Source organism: Lemur catta, chromosome 11 (genome assembly GCF_020740605.2).
Source record: "Lemur catta isolate mLemCat1 chromosome 11, mLemCat1.pri, whole genome shotgun sequence".
NCBI lineage: Eukaryota > Metazoa > Chordata > Mammalia > Primates > Lemuridae > Lemur > Lemur catta.
The window spans coordinates 21,755,287-21,779,774 of NC_059138.1; the positions used below are offsets into that span (position 1 = coordinate 21,755,287).

General features: G+C 35.8%; 1 protein-coding gene across 4 annotated transcripts; it reads left to right on the top strand.

The window, feature by feature from the left end:
* The first annotated feature begins 307 nt into the window (after positions 1–307).
* Positions 308–22,378, top strand: ZNF800 (zinc finger protein 800). 4 transcript variants are annotated; one of them, XM_045564828.1, is made up of 6 exons: positions 396–1,035; positions 1,484–1,605; positions 6,053–6,148; positions 15,144–15,287; positions 17,699–19,391; positions 20,599–22,378. In XM_045564828.1, coding segments are annotated over exons 2-6 (1,995 nt in total). In that variant the 5' UTR covers positions 396–1,035; positions 1,484–1,544; the 3' UTR covers positions 20,600–22,378. The 4 variants fall into 4 exon arrangements, with proteins under 4 accessions (XP_045420781.1, XP_045420783.1, XP_045420784.1 ...); XM_045564825.1 differs by lacking the exon at positions 20,599–22,378 and having other exon boundaries at positions 308–1,035; positions 17,699–20,321; XM_045564827.1 differs by lacking the exon at positions 20,599–22,378 and having other exon boundaries at positions 387–555; positions 1,487–1,605; positions 17,699–20,321.
* The last annotated feature ends 2,110 nt before the right edge of the window (positions 22,379–24,488 follow it).

Genomic DNA, 24,488 nt, shown 5'->3' on the forward strand with positions numbered 1-24,488 from the left:
CCAACCTCTTCCTACAGTTCTCCCGCGTGCTTTTCCAACCCTCCCAGAGTTTCAGTCCCACTGGAAGCAGAACAGCGAGAGCAAGTTTGGTGGCTGACCAGCCCGTCTCTACGGTGTGGACACCGCACCGCGTGCCTCACACCTCTCAGCGCGCGCAGCCCAGGGCTTCGGCTCTCGGTCGGCCGGCGGGAGGACGGGCCAGCCCGAGACCCCGCCGCGGTCCCCAGCCACCAGCCCTGACTCCCTCCCCCGCCCGGCCGCGCGCGTCGCCTCCCCACAGGCGGGGGCGCCGGCCGGGCGCATGCGCCGGGCGCTCCCGGGCGTGCCGGCCACACTCCCCCCACCCACTCTGTGAGCTTGTCACTTCCTGCCCTCGCCCCATCTCCGTCCGGGGTCAGTCAGTCGCTCCCTGTCGCTGCCGGAGAGTCTCTGCTTCCCCCTTCCTAGCCGCTTCACGGCGGTAGCTCGGGCTCTCCGGGGAAGGGGCTACAGAGAAAGAGAAAGACTGACTTAATAAAGTTTCCTGAAACAACAACTACTACAAAAAGGCCCAAGGTGGGGGGAAACCCCCATTCTTCCCCGCCCCTCTCCAAAAGCCTGAGGGACCGTTGCAGGTGGAGCGGCGCTGGGGGGAGCCGAACTGCGGCGGCAGCCGTTGCCCCGGCGAAGGGCGCCTCAGGTCTCGCCCGCTCGGGTTCTGGCTCCTTCGGTGGCGGCGGCGGCTACTGCCCGGCGGTTCCTCCTGTCAACCGCCTGCGCCCGCGCGCCGCCCGCCCAGCTCCACAACGCGGAGGGACGCCGTGAGCCGCCGCCGCCGCAGTCGCCCGGGTAGCGGAGGGACGTGGTGAGCTGTGGCGCTTCCGCGTCAGCGCCGGCGGGGACTCTTTGGGAGCGCGGCGGGCCCGCACCAGGTTGCCTTCGCGGGGTCTGCGGAGACTGCGCCAGGTGGGGCCCGCGGCCGCCTCCCACGCCAGGCTGTCTCCGCGGCCGCCCGGCCGGCCGGCCTTCCTTCCGCCTGCCCGCCCTAGGAGTTAAGTAAGTTGGGCGCACTTGGTCGTGGAGACCGGGGCTCCGCCAGGGAGACCCCAACGCACGTGCGTGGCGGGAGGGCGCGCCGTGGGCCGGCCTCGGGCGGGAGCGGCACCTCAGTCGCCCGTGAGCCCGGCTGGGACCGCCGCGCCCCGCGCTTTCCTCTCCGCGCGCTCGCCCGCCTGCCCGGGCCGGCGAGGCCGCAGCCGCCCGCGCAGCCGGCCAGGCCTTCGCCCAGCGCCGCGCACCCGAGGCGTTTCCGGGTAGGGTTGCGAACCTGTGCGCAGAGTTCGGGCTGGAGAAGGGTTCGTGCGCCTTTCTGCTTTCTTTCTGAGGGGAAAGGTGCGGGTCCGTGGGGGAAAGCGGAGGGCGGGTGATGGGAACGTATCTGGAAAACGCAGCCAGAGCCCCCCAGGAAGTTCAGGGTGAGTGAACGGGTTTGTGCTTCTTTCAGCAGCCGCGCCGCAATGAAGAGCTTCTCACAGTGAAGGGAAAGTAGGTCGCGCCCACTGAAAATGCCTTTAAGGGACAAATACTGTCAGACTGACCACCATCATCACGGATGCTGTGAACCAGGTATACCCCTTTTCTTCCCAGTTCCTCTGACCTCCCTCAGAGCCACTCTGCCTTCTGTTTCCTTCTAGTTTCCTTCTCCTCCTGCCCCCGAAGTCATTCCTAAGTAAAGCAGGCTATAATTTTCCCCAGCATAAAACCAGTTATGAAGCTGAAAGCTTGTGCAAACAAGAGGTCTCCCCCTGCTTGATCCCTTAAAAAAAGTACTACAGGTGTCACCTTAAATCATTTCCACGAGATCAACCACTCAATCCTTTTCCCTTTTCTTTCGAGGGACCTGCAGTTAGTAGTATATGCTTTGTGAATGTTTAAAACGGAAGAGAAAGGAAAAGATAGGTAGTAGAATACTAGCATTTACCTTCGTGAAAATTGTTTCACGAAGTGAAACTTTAAAAATTAAAGTTTCTTAATTTGTGTCAGAGAATAGTGTTGAAAGCCTAAAAATGAGTTTTGTTTGGATTTAAAAGGTTTGTTCAACTCATTGAGAGAATCAGGTTTTGCTAAGTGCAATCTTTTAAAACTTCTTGGACGTAACATATTACAAAATAAAAGAAAAATCTGATTCTTTAGGTAGAATACATAAGTATTTCTAGGGTATTTGATTCAATGGAACTATGTTTTAGTTGAATTTATGAAATGAAAAAGTTGCTTAAAAGAGTCTCATGAAGAATATTAGCAAACTTTAGTTTGACAAATGTGATATGTAAAACTATTGACGGTTTTTGCCACTTAGAACTTTCATGTGCTTTGTGACAAACATTTAGAGGTACAACTTAAAAGGGAATCATTGAACATATACTGTCACTAAATAAAGGCAGTGCTATGCTAGTTCAAAGTCAGATGTTTATCATTATTTTTGACCTAAAAGTTACTGGGATTTTTTTTGTACTTTTGCTTGCTTTTTGTTGGAGTATTTTAATTGAACTTATAGACTTGGGTGTTACCCACAGTAGAGTCCATTTTGGACAGTTTTCTGATTAAAGAGAAAAAATGTCATTGGTAAAAGTGAAGAGCTTCTGTTTTTGGAAAACTTTACTACACATGAGAATAAAGTTTGTACTACAACCCTAACTCTACTGTACTTTGCTGAGATCAGTAATAACTTACCTGTACTAATAAAACAGGGAATCCTCTGAGGGATCCAGTTTGTATTCAACTGCCCCTGACCTATGTAACTTTCGGTACCCTTTTATGGTGGGTATTTTGTGTATTTGAAGTGAAGACATACTGCTTATGTTTTACTGAACATTGGATAGAGTTCGCTTGTTTTGAACTCTAAGGATGTGAATGCCTTTTATACTTGTTTTCCTCTGGCCTTTTAGTTCTAGTTTTTTTTTCTGAGAACACTTCAACTCATTTAAGTTGAATTAAGTTAATGAAATCATCCTATTTAGGAAGAAGTTTATTTGTTCATTCATTTCTTTCACAAATTATTGCTGAACACATCTTGGGTGCTAGGCACTGGCCAAAGCACTGGGGATATAAGTGGTGAACAAGACAGTTAAGGTCCTTCCCTCATAAAACTTTTGAATAGGAAGAGATAGACATAAGTAAGTAAACAAGATAATTTGTGGCCATACTTTATTTAGTACATTCTGGTAGTTAAAGTTTTCTAGAGCCTTTAATGTCTTCTTAAAGATGTTTTCTGGAGTTAAACTTTTTAATATGTATTGGAATGTTCTTGTTTCTTTTTTCTCCCTGATTAACAAGAAATCAGATAAATTGCATTAATTTAAAATTTTCGTTGACTTTTACCAGAAACTTTTCCCATGTAGGTTAATTTTCACACTTACCAGGTCAACAGTAATTATTGTTTACTTGCTTGCTTAGCTAGAATTAAACACTTTCATAGGATTTAGTTCAATGGAAAGCTAGAAGTTTGTTAACTTATAGGGTAGTTCATTGTCATTATTTCAGGGGAAGGTGTGTGCTGAGTGGATGTTTCCAGGACTGAAAGAAATATGGTGTGATAGTTTTTAAAAGAGGATGTCCCTAGATGGAGAGAAGATGACAGATATTTGAGAAATTCTTTTAATGGGCTCTGTCAAGTGGTCTCTCCTCATTTGGATTATGAACAGTGAGTGGATAAGAGCGGTGTATTCCTGAGGAGGCTATTGTGCCTTGATGAGATGGGCCAATTTATAGGGAAGGGTAGTGTTACAAGTCTGTCAGTGTATACAAAGTATTTTCTTAGTTATGTTTTAAGGGTTTTTTTAAATAGAAATTTTCAAATCTTTAAAAATAGATGGTATAAGGAACCTAGTGTAACCATCACACAACTCCATCAGTTATCAGTTCGTAGACAATCTCTTCTGTATTCTCCCTTCCCCCTACAGTTCTCTTCTCTATCCTCCAACTACTGTTCCACCCTCATTATTTATAAGCAAATCCTAGACATCATAAGTAGAAGGATCTTTTAAGGGGCTTGTTTTAAGGTAGGGTAGACCCCTACAAAAGTGTATATTATATTCTGGAAAGTGTGTTCTTGGAAGGATGTAAGGAAAGATATATTCTGAGGGTTTGGGTTTTTTGGTTGGAGTGAGATCATGTTTTTTAAATGGTCATGTGACCTGGTTGCGTCTGTTCTTGGGAGGGATGATAGGAAATGTAAGAAGAAATTTTATAAAGTAGTAATATATAAAGTTTTCTAGAGTTGAGAGTATGTTTTCAAATGATCAAAGAATTGTTTCGTAGAGTGGGAGCCACATCAAGTGGATGTGTTCAGGCACAGCTAAGCCAACCCTGGACTTATTTTGAATGTTGTCTCAGGATGTATATCTGTTCTGGTGGTAGCAGTGTTCTGGGGGTGATGGGTAAGAAAAGTTTGCTCTAGCTTTAAAATCAGGTGCTGTCATACAGAAGTGGAAGTTGGTGTATTATAGAATGTTTTCTGGAGCATATACTAAATGAGGAAACGGGCTTTAAGGAGAAATCACTTTTTCTGTATATCCTTCCATTATTCATTTCTTTTTTTTCATTCTACAATTCTAGAATTCTTGCCACTTTCAGAGCCAGACCTTGAAGCGTTTAGTTCTTTACAATTGTGTGGGGTTTCACCCTCTCTTTTGTAGTTATTAGTATTTTTTATAAACAGTTATCAGTTGCTATAATGTATACATACTGAAAAGAGATCTATCTAATTCAAATAGATATTATCAATCTTTTCACAAACTTCTATGTTTCTAAGAAGTTGAATTCTACTTCTCTTAGATTTTGAAAAAAGATTTTTCAGTTTTCAGTGTCAGGAAAGCAATTGATTTATACATGATGATAATGATGATGATAGAATGTTTATTGAGCACTTATATATCCCAGGCTCTGTTTTAAGCAATTTACCTGCATTAGTTCATTTGATCCTTACATAACCCTATGATTTAGATAATTTCATTATCCCTGTTTTAGAGGTGAGAAAAGAGAGATTAGAGAGTTTAATTTGCCCTAGTTGTGTCTTGTAAATGGTAAAAAATAATGTAAATGTAGGTAGTCCAGATCTGGAGCTTATGTTTTTAATCACTGCGGTTGGTGCCAATGTCAGATGTTCTCAAAATGAGTTTTGTGTCCATGTTCTTAATTCATTTAAAATATCCCTGCAGTGTCTCTTAAGATTAGGGAAATTTTGCTTAATGAAATAATTTGGTCTTAAGACATAGTTCCTCCTGTTTGTGTGTAATGAGCACTAGACTTGTAGCATGAGGGCGAATCTAAGGTTGCATCTATGTACATAGCATGGCAGGCTTTAGCCTCCTGATCAGAAAGCTAAAATGCTCCCCAAACCTAAGCCCTGAAGCAGTAGTGGCACACATATCGTGTGTGGCACACAGCCATGAGTGATTGTGTTATATGGATGTTTCATAGTTTATTTAGTCTGGTCCCTATTGAGAGACTTTTAAGTTATTTAAAATTTCTCTCAATTGGGTATAGTGCTGTGCAGAGTGCTACAGTGAACATTCTTGTACACCCATCATTGTGAACTCTTCCAGTTACTTTCTTGGGCATTGGTTTTTGAGTTTTGCTTTCATAACCGTCCAGAGAGCTGTACCAGATTATCCAGACGATTTTGGAATGGTTTATGAGGTGTGGCTAGTGAACCATTGCCTTAGAATTTTGATTAAAAATAGTGTTTCCTCTTCGAGGGGAATAAAACGGCAAACATGAAGAACGTGTGCTAAATAATAACAAAATAATAAGGTTTTTGTATTTAAACCTAATATCTAGCTTTAATTTAGCCTTTGATTGAGAACAATTTTAGTTTTTTTTCCTCTATTGTTTCATTTTGCCTTAAAAAGATGCTGGTGCATTTTGTATGTATGTGGGTGTGTGTGTATACTCACACACTCAAGTGTGATTGTCCTTAACATAATTGTAGCAAACCGTTGTTGTACTTCAAGAGTAAATGATTTAAATAACCCTTTTTTGTGGGGATTGGGGTGGGTGTTTGTTTTCCATGTAGTTTATATCCTGGAACCTGGAGATCCTCCTTTGTTACAGCAGCCACTACAGACATCCAAATCTGGTATTCAACAAATAATTGAGTGCTTTCGATCAGGTATGAATGTTTTAGGATGTATTTCTCAATCTTCATGTAATAGTTAAAAACTACCTAGAAGTCCTTAGAAATAATTTTTAAAAATATTAAAATGTATATTTTTTATACAATACCTTGAATTGTCATATTCTTAAAAAGTGGATGAATAACTATTGACTTGGTCTAGATATTCTTCTTAGTGCTGTGTATATTAATTTTAAAATAAATTTGTTTAGTATAGCTGAAAGAAATATGTGGTATATCTGTTGGTAAAGCACTTCTTAAAGATCCATTGTTATCCTTTGGCATGGTTTTTATAAATTCTCAAAAAGCAGTAAATTATTCTGGAGTTTTATAAGCTTTGGCACAGTAGATTGTTTACTCAGAATGTCTGAGATGTTGCTTGTTTTAGATTAATTACCTTATCATCTCTGTTTATGTGATTCATCTCCTGCCTAACACTGGAGTTTCTATATCTTTAATAGAGCACAAGATAGAAAAAAGACATAGTCCAGCCCTGGTAGCTTCAGATACATTTGTTTAGCTTTTATTTCCTTTAGCTTATTATGACAATTGGCTATATAATAAATAAATTTGTATAGTTGCAGTTCAGCAAATAGGTGTTATGACATATAAATGATTGAGAGCTGTTAAAACTCCTATGTTTTCAGTGAAATCTTAGGTTCCTGGGATTCTTAATGATCCCCTTGTCCGCCTCTTGTAGATTTGGCTCTTCTGACATTACAGACTATTCAGTCAAATACGAGCAAACAAATAAATATGACTGATGATACCTAACCAATGGACACTTAAAGGATTAGAGTATCTTGTCATTATTATTTTTTTTTTTTTGAGACAGAGTCTTGCTCTGTTGCCCGGGCTAGAGTGCCGTGGCATCAACCCAGCTCACAGCAACCTCAAACTCCTGGGCTCAAGTGATCCTTCTGCCTCAGCCTCCTGAGTAGCTGGGAGTACAGGCACATGCCACCATGCCCAGCTAATTTTTTCTACATATATTTTTAGCTGTCCAAATCATTTCTTTGTATTTTTTAGTAGAGATGGGGTCTCTCTCTTGCTCAGGCTGGTCTCGAACTCCTGACCTCAAGTGATCCTCCCACCTCGGCCTCTCAGAGTGCTAGGATTACAGGGGTGAGCCACCGCACCCCAGCCTCTTGTCATTATTTTAAAGCTACTACCTTAATGAAAATTTTCTGAGTTTCAAAGGAAAAGATAATTTATCTGTAACTATTAATAGTTGTATTGATGAGAAATTTCTTTTTTTCTTTTTAAAATTATTTTTAAATTTGAAATTTTTAATTATTATGGGTACATCATAGTTGTATATACAGGGTACATGTGATGTTTTGATACAGCCATACAATATGTATTAACCAAATCAGGGTAATTGGGATATCCATCAGAGAAATTTCTTGAGATGCTTGTTTTTAAATTGTAGTAAAGGGGGAAAGCATATATTTGCTTTACTTAAGGATTCTTAGAAATAAATTGCCCCTTAATCTAAATTAAAGATTTTTTCTCCTCTGACTTAAGATCTATTTCTTAGACTTTTCATCTTAGTCCTCATGACATTGCTTTTATATGTATTTAATTCAGTAAGTATTCAGTGTACACCATGTACGTATCCATGTGTTAGACAGTAGTATAAGTTATTTTAGGGTATTTTTTTTGTTTTTTACTTTTGATAATTGCCCTTGGTTAATAGAAATAATTTCTACATCAAGTTCTCTTATGATAAATACAATTAAAATAAAATTTTACTTATTAAGGATAGTATTTATATTTCTGGCATAACAACAGTGGTTTCTGTTTATTTTAGCTACTTCTAGAATAGAGATAAAAGTTCTTTTTTTTTTTTTCTCATACCATGGAAATGAGGGTAATAGCTTTTTACATTGAGTCATATTACTTGTTTTAGGTTTGTTTTTCAAAATTCATAATTTGGAGTTATTTCATACTGCTTCAGTTTATTATAGTGTTATTTGATGAAGAAGGTAGACTTGGTTAATTCATAAATGCTTTGACTTATTAAAAAAATGCCTTCTCAACAAGATCATGTACCCAAAATTAGTGTACAAAATTTTAAATTTTGGAAGATAAATATTTAAGGCTGAATTGTTTTCTTATTTCATTGTGGTCATATTGGTTTTCTGTGTTTGCCATTTTTTTGCTATCTAAGCTAAAGAAGAGAGACAGTGAAACAGGTAATCTGAAATGGTACAATTCCAAAGCCATTTATGTTTATATTTTGAAATATGTTCTTTTTAAAATGTCCCCAGCAAATTGGCCTTTTGAGTTATTTTGTATGTAGGCAAATTATGAAAATACTATTATTTTAATTGTCTAAGTACCCAACAGTTTAGAGATGATTTAGCAATATGCTGAGCAGTACAGAGGAACTAATTGGATTTAAAAAAGAATTCTTTACTACTGTGTCCTATAACTAAGAAGTTTTAACTTCTTCAAGATATTAATCTCTTGCATATCTGGACAATAAAAAGTCTACTAAGGTGCTGTTCTTTAGCACTAAAGTATTTAAGTTGAGACTGACTAAAACCTTGGGAGAATGGTTATGGAAATTTGGGCCACATAATTTAGGGACTGAGATCTCTTCTAACCCTGAGACTGTCAGTTCCTCCCTGTTCCACTCTGCTTCCAAGCACACCCTCAATGATTCATCTACTTCTAGTCTCTTTCCATTATAACTAGGTCACACACATTGCATTTAAAGAACTATCCTGGTGGTGCCAATATCTTCGACAGATATTTGAAGATAGAACTCTAAAGTCCATGCTTTTGTTCTTCTTAACGTGCAGTGGCTAAATCAGGTTGGGCTGTAGTAATATGTTAGGATATCTACCTTTATCTTCAAGCTCAGATGGTTTCTTTAGCTGCTGTATCATCTCTGTTTGTCTCACCTTTTTCCGCCTACACTGGGCTGTTCATGACCTGGTATTACTTCCTGTCCAAGCTGGAAGTTCATAAAAGGTTTGTCTGAGAAAAGAGTTGACTCATTTTTAAGGTCCACCAACTGTGTGTGCTATACTGAGTGCTTGACCAATTTTAACCCATTCTCTTTGCCTTACACTTCAGTGTTTACTTTGTACTATCTTCTTGGCTTTAAATTGCAAATTCTTCTCAACCTCTGGTATCTCTTTATTTCTGGCTGTTTGACTTGCAAATTAAGTTAAATAGATTTTTTATAATAAGTAATATGTACCTATGGTTTTACAAAAATAACAAAATATGAGAGGGTGTAGAGCAAAAAGTAAGTCTCTATCCTATTCTGTCTTCTTGCTCCTCTTTGCTCAGGCAACCACTGCTACATGGTTTATGTGTCTTCTTCCAGAGACCTTTTATACATATACAGACATATATCTCTCATTTTCTTCTGAATACACATGGTAGCCGACTCTGCACACTCTTGTGTACATTTGCTTTATTAACTGTAGATTCGACTATTGTTTGATATCAGTCCTTAGATAGTGCCTCATATTTTTTTTAGAAGGCTGCTTGTTTTGCATCTGCAGATTTTCTGCTCTGAAATCTCTGATGGTTGGCTGACTTGAGACCTGCTGTTTGCTCTGAATTCCTGGGTTCTGGTACTACCTGGACTATACCTTCCCCTTTGTGGAGCCTTGCCTTGGCTGTGTTAGGATCACATCTGTGATTTGGTATCTTTAGAGTTCCCTCCTTTCTATTAACACTTCCAGTTTATCTTCCTTCCTCCTTGACTTCCCTTCCCAAACCAAATCAAAACAAAAATTTTGAATAACAAAAGGTATACTACCTTTGGATATTTGTTAAATATCTTTTATGTATTTATTAAATTGATTTAATTGAATTTAATATTTTCTTAGTCTCTTAATCATCTGGTAGAGGCAAAAGATCCGTGGAATGCCCTAAGGTTAGAAACAGAAAAATGGGGGGAAAAGAAAAGGATAATTATTTGGTCTAGTATTCAAAACTGGTCTTTAATGTGGAGTTGACATCATGTTTTTAAATTCTTGGTAATATTGTAAGAAGAGAAAATATATAATATTGTAGAAAAAAGATTCTTCACCTGGAATATATTAGTCTACAAGGGATGCTATCTTTTTTGATTCTTAGGGAAGAATGAATTTTAACTTTTCTTTTATAGTATGATAATGAAAAATGAAAATGAGCTTTTTGTGATGTCTGTTCTTGTCATAATCTTCTTAAATTTAGGTTTGGTCATTTACCTTCTTAGACTTTTTTTTCCTTACTGCTTAAAGTCACGTTAATAGCAATTAGTGTAAACTGTGACTGAATGGTGATGTCTCAGTCCTGACTCTGTAGGCAAAAGCTTAGGATGGAAGTATGATTTATCTGAGATTCATAGGAGAGTATCATATTGTTTGATGGATTTTTTTTTTTTGGTTGTTGCAATTGTAGGAAATTTAAAATGGGATAATTAAAAACATAAATTTGTTTGATTTGTTATTCTTACATTAATCTTCAAAGTATATCATCTAGGGCTGTGTTCCTAGCAGGACAGCCATTGATATTAGCCTGTGAGTTTCTCAGAGACACAGACCATATCCTTCACTTTCACATTTCTGTTAGTAACATTGTACCTGGTATTTAATAGATGCTCAATAAATGTTTGTTAGATTAAACTAAAAGATTCATTGAGTAGGCAGTGTTCTAAAATAATTTTATTCTACTTAGAAATTTATTGTGGTATGTGGCAGTGTTCCATAATTAATCTAGTATTTTTTTTTAGCCAACCCTTACAGGTGGTAGTTCTAAGATAACAGTTTCAATTTTCTTACGTTTTCTTTGTATCTTTGAGTACTTATGTTAAGGGATGATCAGTTAGAAATTTCCTTCAGGAGTTTGGACCAGGAATATTGATTTGCTTGCAATGTTGGGATGATACTGTGGCTAAACAGTCATCCCAAAGAAGATTGAGCTAATGTATGAGCCAGCAATCGGCAAGCAGTGTACCATTTAAAAAGCATTCCTGCCATAGCTTAAAATGGTCATTGACCAGAATGTCAGTGTGTTAAGGGAAAAAATGAAAACTTATCTTTGTCTAGCACAGAAGAGTTAGAATATTATGTCATGTTATAAAGTGACTGCCATCTAACCTCATGTAAAATTGAATACTGATTCCTTTTTAAAAAATTGTTTAAACATTTTCATCAGTATATGCAATGTGTTTGCCATTAAAGAATAGCACAGGATAAACGCTTGGTGAAGTTTAACTAATTTTTATTGAGCACCTATTAATGTGTGAGAATCTGGGATACACACTAATTAATTAATCTTTAGCTATCAAAAACTTTGCCTTTGGAAAACTGGTTTTTTGAAAGACACTGATGGATGATCAATGTAAACAGTAAGTAGTGACTTCTAAGGTAATTTGAAAACCTAAGACAAGAAAGAGCAAAATAGGAAAATGAATAATTGGGAGGAAGGCAGCATAGCTCTCTGATTCTCAGGATGAAGAGCTATGGAAGAACTTGATGTTGCTATCTAGATGACTACATCTGTTGTCTCAGGTGACAGGAAGTTTTAGGTATTGACAGAGGTACAGTAGATTGGCTGTGTCTAATTGTAAGTGAGCATAACAGTCAGAAAATGGTAGCTGATTTTGAATAAAGCCATTCTATCCCCATGGGAAAAACATAACAAACCTTAAATGGTGACTGAAACTAACTTAGGGAAAAGCTTTTATTGTCTGTATTTATGAAGTGGGACACATCTTATTTTTCTCATTTGTAAAGCGAGTAAGTAGAATTAGAAAATCTTTTAAGGTACCTTTTTTGATTCCCCAGTCGACTTCACATAGATTGAAAAAATCTTATATTTAGAGAAGGTTTTTTTTTTTTAAACATAGATCTCTCTGTATGTTATTTAACATATGCCAATCAAGCATTATCCTGAGGGCTGGAAATACAATGGTTAGGATCAAAGATATCTTTTTTGTTCTGGATCTTGCAGTTTAATGGGGATATAGAAAAGTAATTAATTACAAAAAATAGTGGGATAAGCTGGTGTAGATGTATTGGGTGCCATGGGAGTATAGGTGAAATATTTTTAACAACAGCAACAAAAAAATAGGTCAGTGACATCTTCCTGGAGGAAGTAACATCTAACCTGGGATCTGAAGGATTGCTAGAAGTAAGCCAGACCAGGAAACTGGGAGGATGTTATAGTCAGAGAGAATAAACATAGGTGAAGACCTGAAAAGTGAGGGAGAGAGAACATTTGATGTATCTGTGGACCTGAAAGAAATTTGGTAGGCCTGCATCAACAATAACTGTGTGTTGTGTGGTGGGATAGGGAAAACATTTGTGATTGATAATTAAGATTTGTTAGTTAAGGTTAGAGGCAAATACTTCTTTTTGGATGTTTATTGGGAATAAATATACACTATGAATAAAACTAACTGTATAACAAGGACTAATTAAGAAACTGATAATGTTTTTTTATTTTTCTGTGATTGAGAACCTGTCAGACAAAGCAATATCCCTGATTTAGGGATGCAGTCTTATATTTTTACACTTGGCTATCTTTTATGTATTAATATAACATGTTGTTTACAGACTGATTATTTTATGCTTTAAATCTACTAGTATTTTGAATTCTTCAGTTGAATTCTTAAACCTAGTTCAGATTATTTTCTGTGTTCCTCATCAATCTTTTTTGACCATCATTAAAGGCAGAATTGAATCTATAATATGGGTCTAGCAGGCCTTTTATTTTAGAATCAAAGTGAAAAAATTTCCTGTTTTCTCCCCACTGGTATTATATTCAACTACACTTTCTGAAAACTATATATAGATTAATTACAGAGGCTTAGCTAAAGCATTTATATAATCAAGCTGCCTCTCACAGTTTGTCAATCACTTATGAGGTTAACTGTGAACTAAATATATTAGCAGTCTATTGCCAGGTTATTTTGTAATATGAGCTGGATTAGAGAAATATATATGAGAATTTACTTTCACATGAAGAATAATACTCAAGTTACTGTCTGAATCTTTTTAAACTTATGTTTTCTGATTTTGTGGTAATAAGATGTAGTAGAATTAATGTGAATTTGGATTTGGGAAATGGTGGAAATTATTTTATTATATACATTTTTTCTAGTAGAAACCCAGGTGTATAATTTAATTTTCTAGGGATATAGGTTCATATTTTCTTTCATAAGTCTTCAAGATAAATTTGGTTAGTTCTGTTTTACAAGCTGGATAAACCAAAGTGAAAAGATCATATAGCTCTTTAAAGTTGCAAAACTAGGTATCAGATTTGGAATATCTAAAGACAGTGAAGTTCTAATAACCTGGTAATCAACTTTTTTTTGCAGTAGAATTTTTCAGGGCTAACCTATCTTCAAATTGATGATAAAATACACTTCAGAAATTAAATGTAATCAGATTGCAAAAGATTTAATCAGAGCTATTTAACTTTTACAGACCCTACAGTGTTATACTACTAAGATAGTTTATACTCTTTAGTAGTCCCAGAAATTAATAGTCAAATGTTTGTTGAATGACAGAACACTTTGTACCTAAATAATCTTAAGGATGTTTTCTGAGGCACTTTGTTCTTTTCTTGTTTAAGTCAATATATTATCACTTTTACTTGAGGAAACTACAGGCATGTTAATTAGTAAAGCACAGCAGATTAATTTTGTCAACTTAGCTGTGACAAAGACCTGTAGAAAGTAGTGACAAAAGACCTTCCATTTGTTTTACTTATGAAGATTAGATGCTTGTCATTTATTTTTCTCTGCCTAAAGATCTTCTGTCATAGTGGTTAAATTACCTAGATCAGTAGCATTTCTTCGACAAATTCTTATTGAATATTATTAGAACACTTTGTACTTGTAAATAATACAGGCTTGGTCTTGGCTGCTTTGGGGTTTATAATCTAGTAGAGAAGACAGGCCTTAAACTAGTAATGATGTCAATAATTAATTACAATTGGGGTGTTTTAAGGGAGAAAGGCTTTGAATACATTTATAGTACTATCAAGAGGCCTAAGCAAAATTCAGAATTATCTCTCAGTATATGGACAAAGATTTTCTGCTATTACACTAAATAGCCATAATCCCATATTGACCCATAACCTGAAGTAGTTTGAGCTGAATTTAAAAAGAAAAGTCAGCCGGGCGCGGTGGCTCACGCCTGTAATCCTAGCACTCTGGGAGGTCAAGGCGGGCGGATTGTTTGAGCTCAGGAGTTCGAGACCAGCCTGAGCAAGAGCGAGACCCAGTCTCTACTAAAAAATACAAAGAAATGATTTGGACAGCTAAAAATATATATAGAAAAAATTAGCTGGGCATGGTGGCATGTGCCTGTAGTCCCAGCTACTCGGGAGGCTGAGGCAGAAGGATCACCTGAGCCCAGGAGTTTGAGGTTGCTGTGAGCTAGGCTGATGCCACAGCACTCTAGTCTGGGGAACAGAGTGAGACTCTGTCTCAAAAAACAAAAAAGAAAAGTCACAGGCAATGATGTGATATAGTTTTCACCTTCTTTAAGGAGTCATTGGAAAATGTATTGTAAAACTTCTTCTTCACTTCCTAATGCAGAAAAGAGTTGAAAGAGCTAGCCAGAAAATTTGGCAGAGAGAGTGATGGGGAACATTTAATTTTTCTGCCCTACTCTGGATCTATTGAATCGGAATCTCTAGGGGAGATTGCATACATCTTTGTTCTCAGCTCATTGTAATGATCAACCAGATGTTGGAACCACTGCCTTGGGATATCCTAAGAATTGATTGACTGCTGAAATGGAAAAAGGGTATCAATTTTAGCTGTCCTAATTTCCAAATGATAGTAAGATTCTGCTTAGAATTTAGTTTATAACTTAGTTCTAAATATACTGTGGTAGAAATTGGCAATACCTGTATTTTGTTTTCAAAGAGTAGTTGTGCTTTTGGATTGTCAGCAGGGGTTGCTGAGTTTAAAAGTGCATGTTAAAGGTACCTTTTGTGTTAAGTTTTTCTTTCTTTTTCCCCTCAGGAACTAAACAACTTAAGCATATTTTATTAAAAGATGTGGACACTATTTTTGAATGTAAATTATGCCGCAGTCTCTTCAGAGGATTACCAAATTTAATTACCCATAAAAAATTCTACTGCCCACCAAGTCTCCAGATGGATGACAGTAAGTTTTATTCATATATTTACTCATACATTTTATAATTTTCTTATACTGTATCTGTATATTTGCATTAAAATGGTGTGATATTTAGTTATAGAAAATTTAATGATGGAGAATAAAATTAAATACATGACTTAGTACTAATATTCAGTTTCTTAGGTAGGTACTTTCATATTAATACTTTCCATTTGGATTTTCCTAAGGATATCATATAAGAGGTTAGATTTAAGACTATATTTATTTGTATTAAAATATTGGATATTGTTTTTGAATGTTTATGTGGGCCATGTAGTTTATATTACTTTTTACTTCTTTGATAACTTGTTACCAGATACAATTGATCACTTATGTAGAGTCCCCTTAAGTAAATGAGAAGGCTGGAAATAAAGAGAGCAAAGAATGAGTAAATTAGTTGATTTCTTGGGAATGGTGGAGAGCATTATAAAGTCTTTATTAATCTCTGTAGCATTTTCTAGGTCTTGATTTGAAGATCAGTTTTGTTCTCAGAGAAATTGATTTAGATGAGTCATTTTATCAGAAATTATAACAGATTTTGTCACAGGCTAATTTGAGATCCAAAATAGCTATATGTGACAAAGGCAGGTAGACTAATATAAAGTCTTTGTAGAACCAGATGTTTACTGAGTTAAGTGTATTGTCCCTGTATGATTAAGTTAACAGTATATGTAATGGTATTCTTGCTCTAAAGAATAATGTAGATTTTAAAAAGTATTTTAAGAATGTGTTACTTCATTATTTTTTGTTTAGGGATTTAACTCTTTGTGGACTTAAAAAATATAGAACAACCTTTGTCAGTCTGATACCATAGGTGCATTATGGATTTTGTACATTTTTCAACTTAACCTTTTTGAGATGGGCATGAAATGCAATGTCCACATAACAAAGTATGGCTTTAATTATTATAATGAAGCTGGCTTAAAGTATATAGCATAGATGAAACAGAAATTCCATATTTGGAAACTTTTCCTACTGCTATTTAAACTTACTATACTTCTTTTTATCATTGAGATATATTAAAGGCAGTCCCTAGAAGTTAGTTTCTGATGTAATCTTTTAATTAAACTACTGGTAGAAAATTAGTTTATTGGACAGGCATGGTGGCCAATAAACTAATCCTAGAACTCTCGGAGACTGAGGTGGGAGGATCACTTGAGCTCAGGAGTTCAAGACCAGCCTGAGCAAGAATGAGACCCTGTCTCTACAAAAAACAGAAAAATTAGCCGGGGATGGTGGCATGCACCTATAGTCCCTGCTTCTTGGGAGGCTGAGGCAGGATGATCATTTGAGCCCAGGAGTTTGAGGTTGCACTGAGCTGTGATGACACTACTTACTCTAGCTGGAGTGATGGAGTGAGACTCTGTCTCAAAAAAAAAAAAAATTATTTTTTGGTGGTTATTTGTTATTTTTAGTTGTAGAGTTAATTTATAGAGTAAAATAGATAAATGGATTTGCCTAGATTATTACATACTCTTCTTGGCAATACTCATTCTAGAAATATGAAAGTTTTTCTTATATATACTACTTTATTCATTTTAAAAAGAAAGATGACTAGTTTAGAAGAGCTATATATAATGAATCTCATTTCCTGGTTTCTACATAGGTATCATATTGGTGCTAGATTTGTAGCTAGATTTTAGAGTTTATGTGGAAGCATAACCAGTGTTAGACCACTCTTTTACAGTAGGATATTTGGTGGATGCCTATAGAGTGTATAATGATTATGCAAGTAAATAAAACTAGCTCTGTTCTTGGAATAAATCTATAGTTTGTAATCATTTATTTTAGTAAAATTGTGTCACGTTAAGAAGGCATGTAATAGTACTGAATTTAGCAAATGCTTCTGTATATCATGTGATTAATATTTATGTATTTGCTTATAAATCTTTCTTTTTCATTTCCATAAAATGTTCAAATAGACTAGGTTAGATTATGGATTAAGTTAATAGGAATGCTGTTGTTTTCTAAAAAAATATCATTTTTATTTATATAGTGACATTCTTTATAATTTTTTATCCATCCTGGGTTATGAGTTGCCATTTGCTTGCTAGTCTAGAGCTTTCAGACTAAAAATATGAAGTATTATTTTTATTAAGATACATAAGTGCTTATATATTTTATTATTAAGGGCACTTAAAAGCATAAGTAGCTCTTCAGATTGCACCTATTTCTTAATATTTGTCTATCATGGTGAGAATTTAAAGGTAATTTTAGTTTAATTAATACTAGTTTTTATCTTCATAAAATACTGAAAAGTAGATAATGTTCTTATAGAACTAAATTCTAACGAGGAATATAATAAATTTTAAGGTAGAGGTTCATAATATATTTAAAAATATTAGAGGGCTAGAGCAGGCTAATTATTTAAGATTAAAATGTTGGTTTTTTCTTAACAGACCTTCCTGACGTAAATGATAAGCAAAGCCAAGCCATAAATGATCTCCTAGAAGCCATATATCCAAGTGTGGACAAGCGAGAATATATTATTAAGCTAGAACCTATAGAAACTAATCAAAATGCAGTGTTTCAATATATTTCAAGGACTGATAATCCTACTGAAGTCTCAGAGTCAAGCAGTACTCCTGAACAAACTGAAGTTCAAATACAGGAAACTAGCACTGAACAGTCTAAAACAGCACCAGTTACAGATACAGAGGTGGAAACTGTAGAGCCCCCTCCTGTTGAGATTGTTGCAGATGAAGTTGTACCTGCATCTGATGAACAACCTCAGGAATCACAGGCTGACTTGGAAACTTCTGACAATTCTGATTTTGGTCACCAGTTGATATGTTGTCTTTGTAGAAAAGAATTCAATTCTAGACGAGGTGTTCGTCGTCACATTCGAAAAGTCCACAAGAAAAAGATGGAAGAACTAAAAAAATACATTGAAACACGAAAGAATACAAACCAGTCCTCTAAAGGACGCAGTAAGAATGTTCTAGTTCCGTTAAGTAGGAGTTGTCCAGTATGTTGTAAATCATTTGCTACAAAAGCGAATGTAAGGAGGCATTTTGATGAAGTTCATAGAGGACTAAGGAGGGATTCAATTACTCCTGATATAGCAACAAAGCCTGGGCAACCTTTGTTCCTGGATTCTATTTCTCCTAAAAAATCTTTTAAGACTCGAAAACAAAAGTCGTCTTCAAAGGCTGAATACAATTTAACTGCATGCAAATGCCTCCTTTGCAAGAGGAAATATAGTTCACAAATAATGCTTAAAAGGCATATGCAAATTGTCCACAAGATAACTCTTTCTGGAACAAACTCTAAAAGAGAGAAAGGCCCTAATAATACTGCCAACAGTTCAGAAATAAAAGTTAAAGTTGAACCAGCAGATTCTGTAGAATCTTCACCCCCTTCCATTACCCATTCTCCACAGAATGAATTAAAGGGAACAAATCATTCAAATGAAAAAAAGAACACACCGGCAGCACAGAAAAATAAAGTTAAACAAGACTCTGAAAGCCCTAAATCAACTAGTCCGTCGGCTGCAGGTGGCCAGCAAAAAACCAGGAAACCAAAACTTTCAGCTGGCTTTGACTTTAAGCAACTTTACTGTAAACTTTGTAAACGTCAGTTTACTTCCAAACAGAACTTGACTAAACACATTGAGTTGCACACAGATGGAAATAACATTTATGTTAAATTCTACAAGTGTCCTCTTTGCACTTATGAAACTCGTCGGAAGCGCGATGTGATACGACATATAACTGTGGTTCATAAAAAGTCATCTCGCTATCTTGGGAAAATAACAGCCAGTTTAGAGATCAGAGCTATAAAAAAGCCGATTGATTTTGTTCTAAATAAAGTGGCAAAAAGAGGCCCTTCGAGAGACGAAGCAAAACACAGTGATTCAAAACATGATGGCACTTCTAACTCTCCTAGTAAAAAGTATGAAGTAGCTGACGTCGGTATTGAAGTAAAAGTCACAAAAAACTTTTCTCTTCACAGATGCAATAAATGTGGAAAGGCATTTGCCAAAAAGACTTATCTTGAACATCATAAGAAAACTCATAAGGCAAATGCTTCCAATTCACCTGAAGGAAACAAAACCAAAGGCCGAAGTACAAGATCTAAGGCTCTTGTCTGGTGAGGAACAGTTACAGAGTTTTGCTTTATTCCCCCCATCGAACTAAAAAAAAAATCATTTGACCGTAATTTATAGCTGGTTCCATTTTAACACGTTTACTTCCATATATCTTATGGCATTGGGAACTGCAAGAGTAATGTGCATATTGCATTTACCTCTTCAGTGACCTTTATTCCAGTGGCTTGGGAACAAATATTAACTTCAGAACTTATCTTCCACAGGACAATGCAATGTAGTTATAGGTAGATGGCACAGGGTCAGTGCTTTCCTTTTAATGTTGTAAAATATATACATTTATATTGGCTTATGTTTACAATAGAAGTCTTCTGTTTAACTAACTTTGCACAGGTTTAATTTGATTCAGTGACTTAGTCTACTAATTAATGCATTGTAGGAAAGTTAAATATATTAGAATGAATTTGTGAAGGCGATAATTATAGGAAAAAAATTTTTTGAGGGACTGTAATAATTGTAAAAATTAATCTGTGACGGCTAAATAAAGTGCTGCACTCAGAAAAAAAAATTCCCAAATTGAATTTAGAATGATTAGCATTTATTATTTACTTTTAGCATAGGGCTTCCAAGCAAAGGGGAAAAGTTGGTAAACAAATGTTTGGATTTTTTTCTCCTTGGGAGTGTGTGTTAGTTACTGTTGGAAACAATGATTACTTAGGCCCCAGTTACTCTTATTTTTTCCTTTCTGTTTAATAAACTTTTTGGTGATCATTTCAACATAGTTAATAGTATTCTTAGGGACTTTTTTTGTGTGTGGTTATGTGTTACAAGAAAAGTAAAATTCTTGTTTGGAAGAAATAAAAAGATTACTTTTTTTTTAGAAGGTTTTGGAACAACCTTAGACTTTTTAAATGCAATACAAAATAAGGAGTAGATCCCCTGTACTTGTTTTTGCAAGTCTACGTACATTTTAAAAGTTTACCTTCAGTACTATTGTTCCTTGCATTAAGACATTTAATGTATTTAATGAATATTAAATTAGTTTCAGATTCAGGTTCTAATGCAAAATACTTAGTTTTAAGTGCTGAGTAGGTTAAATGTTGTGGTTTGATTAGTACACATTTTTGTATTTGTGTGGAAAACTTGAGATGAAACCATCCTTTAGAAGTCATTTACTATTGATTGTTTAATTTAAAAACAAGGTTTTATTGGTAAACTCAAAAGTGTTCATTTATTCCTATTTCTCCTCAGATAACTTCAAGTGATGTACGAAAAGGTTTGGAGTTCATTTTTGTGGAAAGACTTTAAATTGGTGTTAGAACCACTAAACGCCTTCAAATGGTACTATGAGGAAAAAAAAGAAAAACATTTTCATAAATATTCAACTGTAACTGCTGTTTTCTGTCTAAAATAATAACCATCTAACCACTTGTTTCTAAGGCACTGCCTATTCCAGCACTTTCAAGTAGCTGTGACATTATATACCATCATCACAGTCCATCAGCTAACCACCCTTGACCTTGTGTATTTGGTCTACAGTTTCTACAAAAATGTTGCAAAGTTTATTTTCCAAACAATTTGTTGATTAAAGGGATTAAGAACCTAGAGAATATACCAATTTTTGATTGACAAAGACTATCTTAGTGACTTTAGTTTTGTTTCACTTTATTTGGCAAAATTTTCATCTGGATTGTATAGAAATATGATTTTCTAGTGAGTGTATGCTAGGAAAAAAAGATAAATTAGTACCAACACATTATAAATATTTAGCCTACTAAATATTTGTAATAATTTTTACATCCATTTGTTTCTAACTTGTCCTCTGCAGCACTTAAGTGTTTGAAAGTTTCATTCTAAAAGATAACTACAGGAAAGTTCCAGTTCATTTTCATGCATGGATAATTACATTTTTCATTTGTAAACATCTGAGGTTTTTATGAAAATTAAACATTCCCCTATTTTTCTTTGAATTTTATACAAAGCACTTTAATGATAGATACAACCTTATTTTTCAGTTTCTTTTTTTTTTTTAAAAAGACCACACATTTGATATGCTAATATGAAGGTAGCAGATAGCTTACTGATATTTTATGGATGCAGACAATCCATGCACAACCACTTCTTATGATACTAGTTTATTTCTTTAAATATTGTTAAAAAAGGAAGATGCGGGTGTAAACCCTGATTTTTTTCTCCCAAGAAAAATCTTAAATGACCACTTTAGATAATATTTGATTCCTACTGTAAAATTTAGAAAATAATGAATTCTTATGCATTTTTGTAATCAAGATTTTAGGAAAAACAGAAGTACATCTATCTTTATGAAATTTTGGGCAGGTTTTTATGTATCAATATTTTGTACTTTTTAGGGACTATTTTATTTTTTAGATTTTGTGTCAAATTATAATTTTAAAAGGTACAGCAGAAAATATACCATGTTTTTATATAGATTTATACCTGTATTTAGGAGGGACCCTGTCCATCTATATACTTTTTGTATAAAATTCTAAAATGTTGAAGATCCACAAGATCTTAATAAAATGATTCTATAGCTAGAAAAACATTTACCCTTCCCAGTGCTTTGCACTAAAATATACTGTGAAAGGAAACTAGAAAGACTGTAACTGTTGCTGGAAATGTTCTATATTGAATGTACATGCTCTTGTTGGAAAAATGTACTATATGTGATGGAAATAAACCAGACTCAAAGTTATTTCAGCTAAATGTGCTTCAACAAAGGTGCATTGGTTGAAACTTAAATGTTTTATTATCAAATTTAAACTTATTTAGTGACTATGAGCAGCTACACTTGAATTATATCCTGATAGTTTATTTTTAAGAAATAGAGTAATAATTTCTCTTTAATTTAAAAACAGATTTACTTTTTCCACATATGGAAAATTTGTACTTGTAGGTCTAACTTTAATGACTAATAGTATAATATATTTAGAGAACTAAATGTGTAGGTGGTATTTCATTTATAAACCATCTTCATTAGTTGCACATTATTAAACCTGTATGTTTGACTTTTGCAAGGTGTTATCTTTTATGCATTCCTACACACAAGACATATTCCAAAGATGGTTTCCATACTGAGTACCTATAACTAGTGAAAAGATAGGAGGATTCCTAAAAAGCTTGGGGTAGCTCTTTGTGGTATCCTCTCATCTGTATGTCAGCCTTTTCCTCTCTGCTTACTTGTTAAATACTGTAGGAAGGAAAGAAAAATTGCCTGATGTTGGAGGAAGGGAGCCCAATTGGCTGAAATTCTCTTGCTCTTAAACACCTGTTTCTACAGGATCATTTACAGTATGTCTTCTCTGTAATAATTCTAGGGCCAAAGAACAGGAGTTTAGAAGGAGGAAATGAGAGTTCCAGGGACTTTCAAAAGATTTCATCTGGGTTTTGTAGAAAAAATAGCACTTTGTCATGACTTGTCTCAATTAGAGATTGGGAACATTTTATCATAATAGCTGAATTAATGGATCATGGCATACATAAGAATTAGAGGCTGAACTGGAACCAGTTTAGAAAAGTATGACAAACAAGAAGTTATTAGCAAGTGTTTGTTCTTCCTATTCCTTTCTGGTCTTCATCTTCTTTACTTCTTTGTTTTATTTTGACTGTTGACCTCTGTCATTTCAGAGGCTTAGGCTTGAGGCTCACAGAGGCCTAAGAAATTTGTGCCAGCAGCTTTTCTGCACGTAGGCTTTATAAGCAAATATTAAGATGACTTTTCATTGTTGTAATGAGGAGTAGTTAAGCAGATAAAGAGTGATCAGAAACTGCTTACTTTATGTTAAGACCTATCTCTGGCTACAAATTATATCCACCTTTGCTGTTATTTGATCAATTAGAGTTTTTCTATAGAATTCAACTTATATTTCTTCCTAAAGGTACTTTCCATTCTTAAGTGTGGTCGAGGAGGAGAAATCATAACAGGTATAGCTTGTACTTCAACTTCATAAATTTGGATAGTGCAAGTGAGAGCTAGATAAGGTATGGCTAACCAGGTGGGCAGGTGTTCATTAGAGTGTGCCCTGAATCCACAACAACCATTTTTTGGTGTATGTCTCTATTCCCCTCTCCCCTGCCTCTACCCTTCTTTCTTTAAGGAGAAAACCTTTGAAGAATATATATATATAAAACCCATCCTTAGTTTTTTGCCTAGTTTTGTGTATATGAGCTAAGTTTTTGGTTGACACAGATTGCTTTTATTTTTGAAAAGTACCTTCACATTTTTTAGGAAAATGTATTTGTTATATTGCTTTATTGTCAGTAGACTGTTTTGCTCACTTTAAAGAGCCTGTGGATACATTAGTGGGGAGGTCTGTGATTTTGCTTGGCCTTGAGGCTATGGGTATAAAAGAGGAATATCCTTATAGATATTATGGCAAATAAATATGGAGATGGCATAAGTGGCTGCCATTCCCTGTTGTGAAGTTGCAGAAGATCTCTTCAAATAGCATGACCTCTGAAAATGAGATGGAAATGCTACTAAAATTTTTAGAAGTTAGCTTTCCATGTTTCCTGCAGTGGCCCATGGAAGTATTCTAGGTCCTTAGTTTGCAGTTGTAGAAGTTACTTTTCTGATGGAAAGCTATAGACTACTAGGATTATGATTTAGCCATAACTCTTATAATTGATCTGAAGCCAGTCTCTAAGATACGTGCAGCGTGATGTTGGCTGTGCTGTTAGACAAAATCCTTCTGTACTCTATGCTATCCTTTCCCCTCTCTTTGACTTTAAGAGCGAGACGGAACCTTGGGACTTAAAAGGAGTAAGGGTCAGCAATTTTAGGAACAGCTGTTAGTTTGATTCCTAAGACATTAGGCACAAGGTAGAATGCACAATAAAGACATGTTTCACTTAAATTTACCTACAATTATTTTGGCTTTTCTGACTTTCCAAATTTATTCCTCCTGTCATAATTTGTTTCTGTGCCCTTTTTCTCTGAGGTTCCAGCTCGTATCTTGCCTTTTTTCTTCTGGTTAATTAACAGAGATGATTAGTACCAAGGTAGCTGAAATGTTTTTTAGGAAGATAAGATAAAGTGCAGCTCATTTCCTCCTGAATCTTTATTCCTCTACACTGTGTTTGAGAGGTTTATGGTTTTCAAGCTTTTTCCTCTACATATTTTC

Coding starts and splice junctions, on each gene's coding strand:
- ZNF800 (XM_045564825.1), top strand. CDS start 1,545: ATGCCTTTAAGGGACAAATACTGTCAGACTGACCACCATCATCACGGA. Junction 1,606..6,052: donor TCACGGATGCTGTGAACCAG/GTATACCCCTTT, acceptor TTTTCCATGTAG/TTTATATCCTGGAACCTGGA. Junction 6,149..15,143: donor AATTGAGTGCTTTCGATCAG/GTATGAATGTTT, acceptor TTTTCCCCTCAG/GAACTAAACAACTTAAGCAT.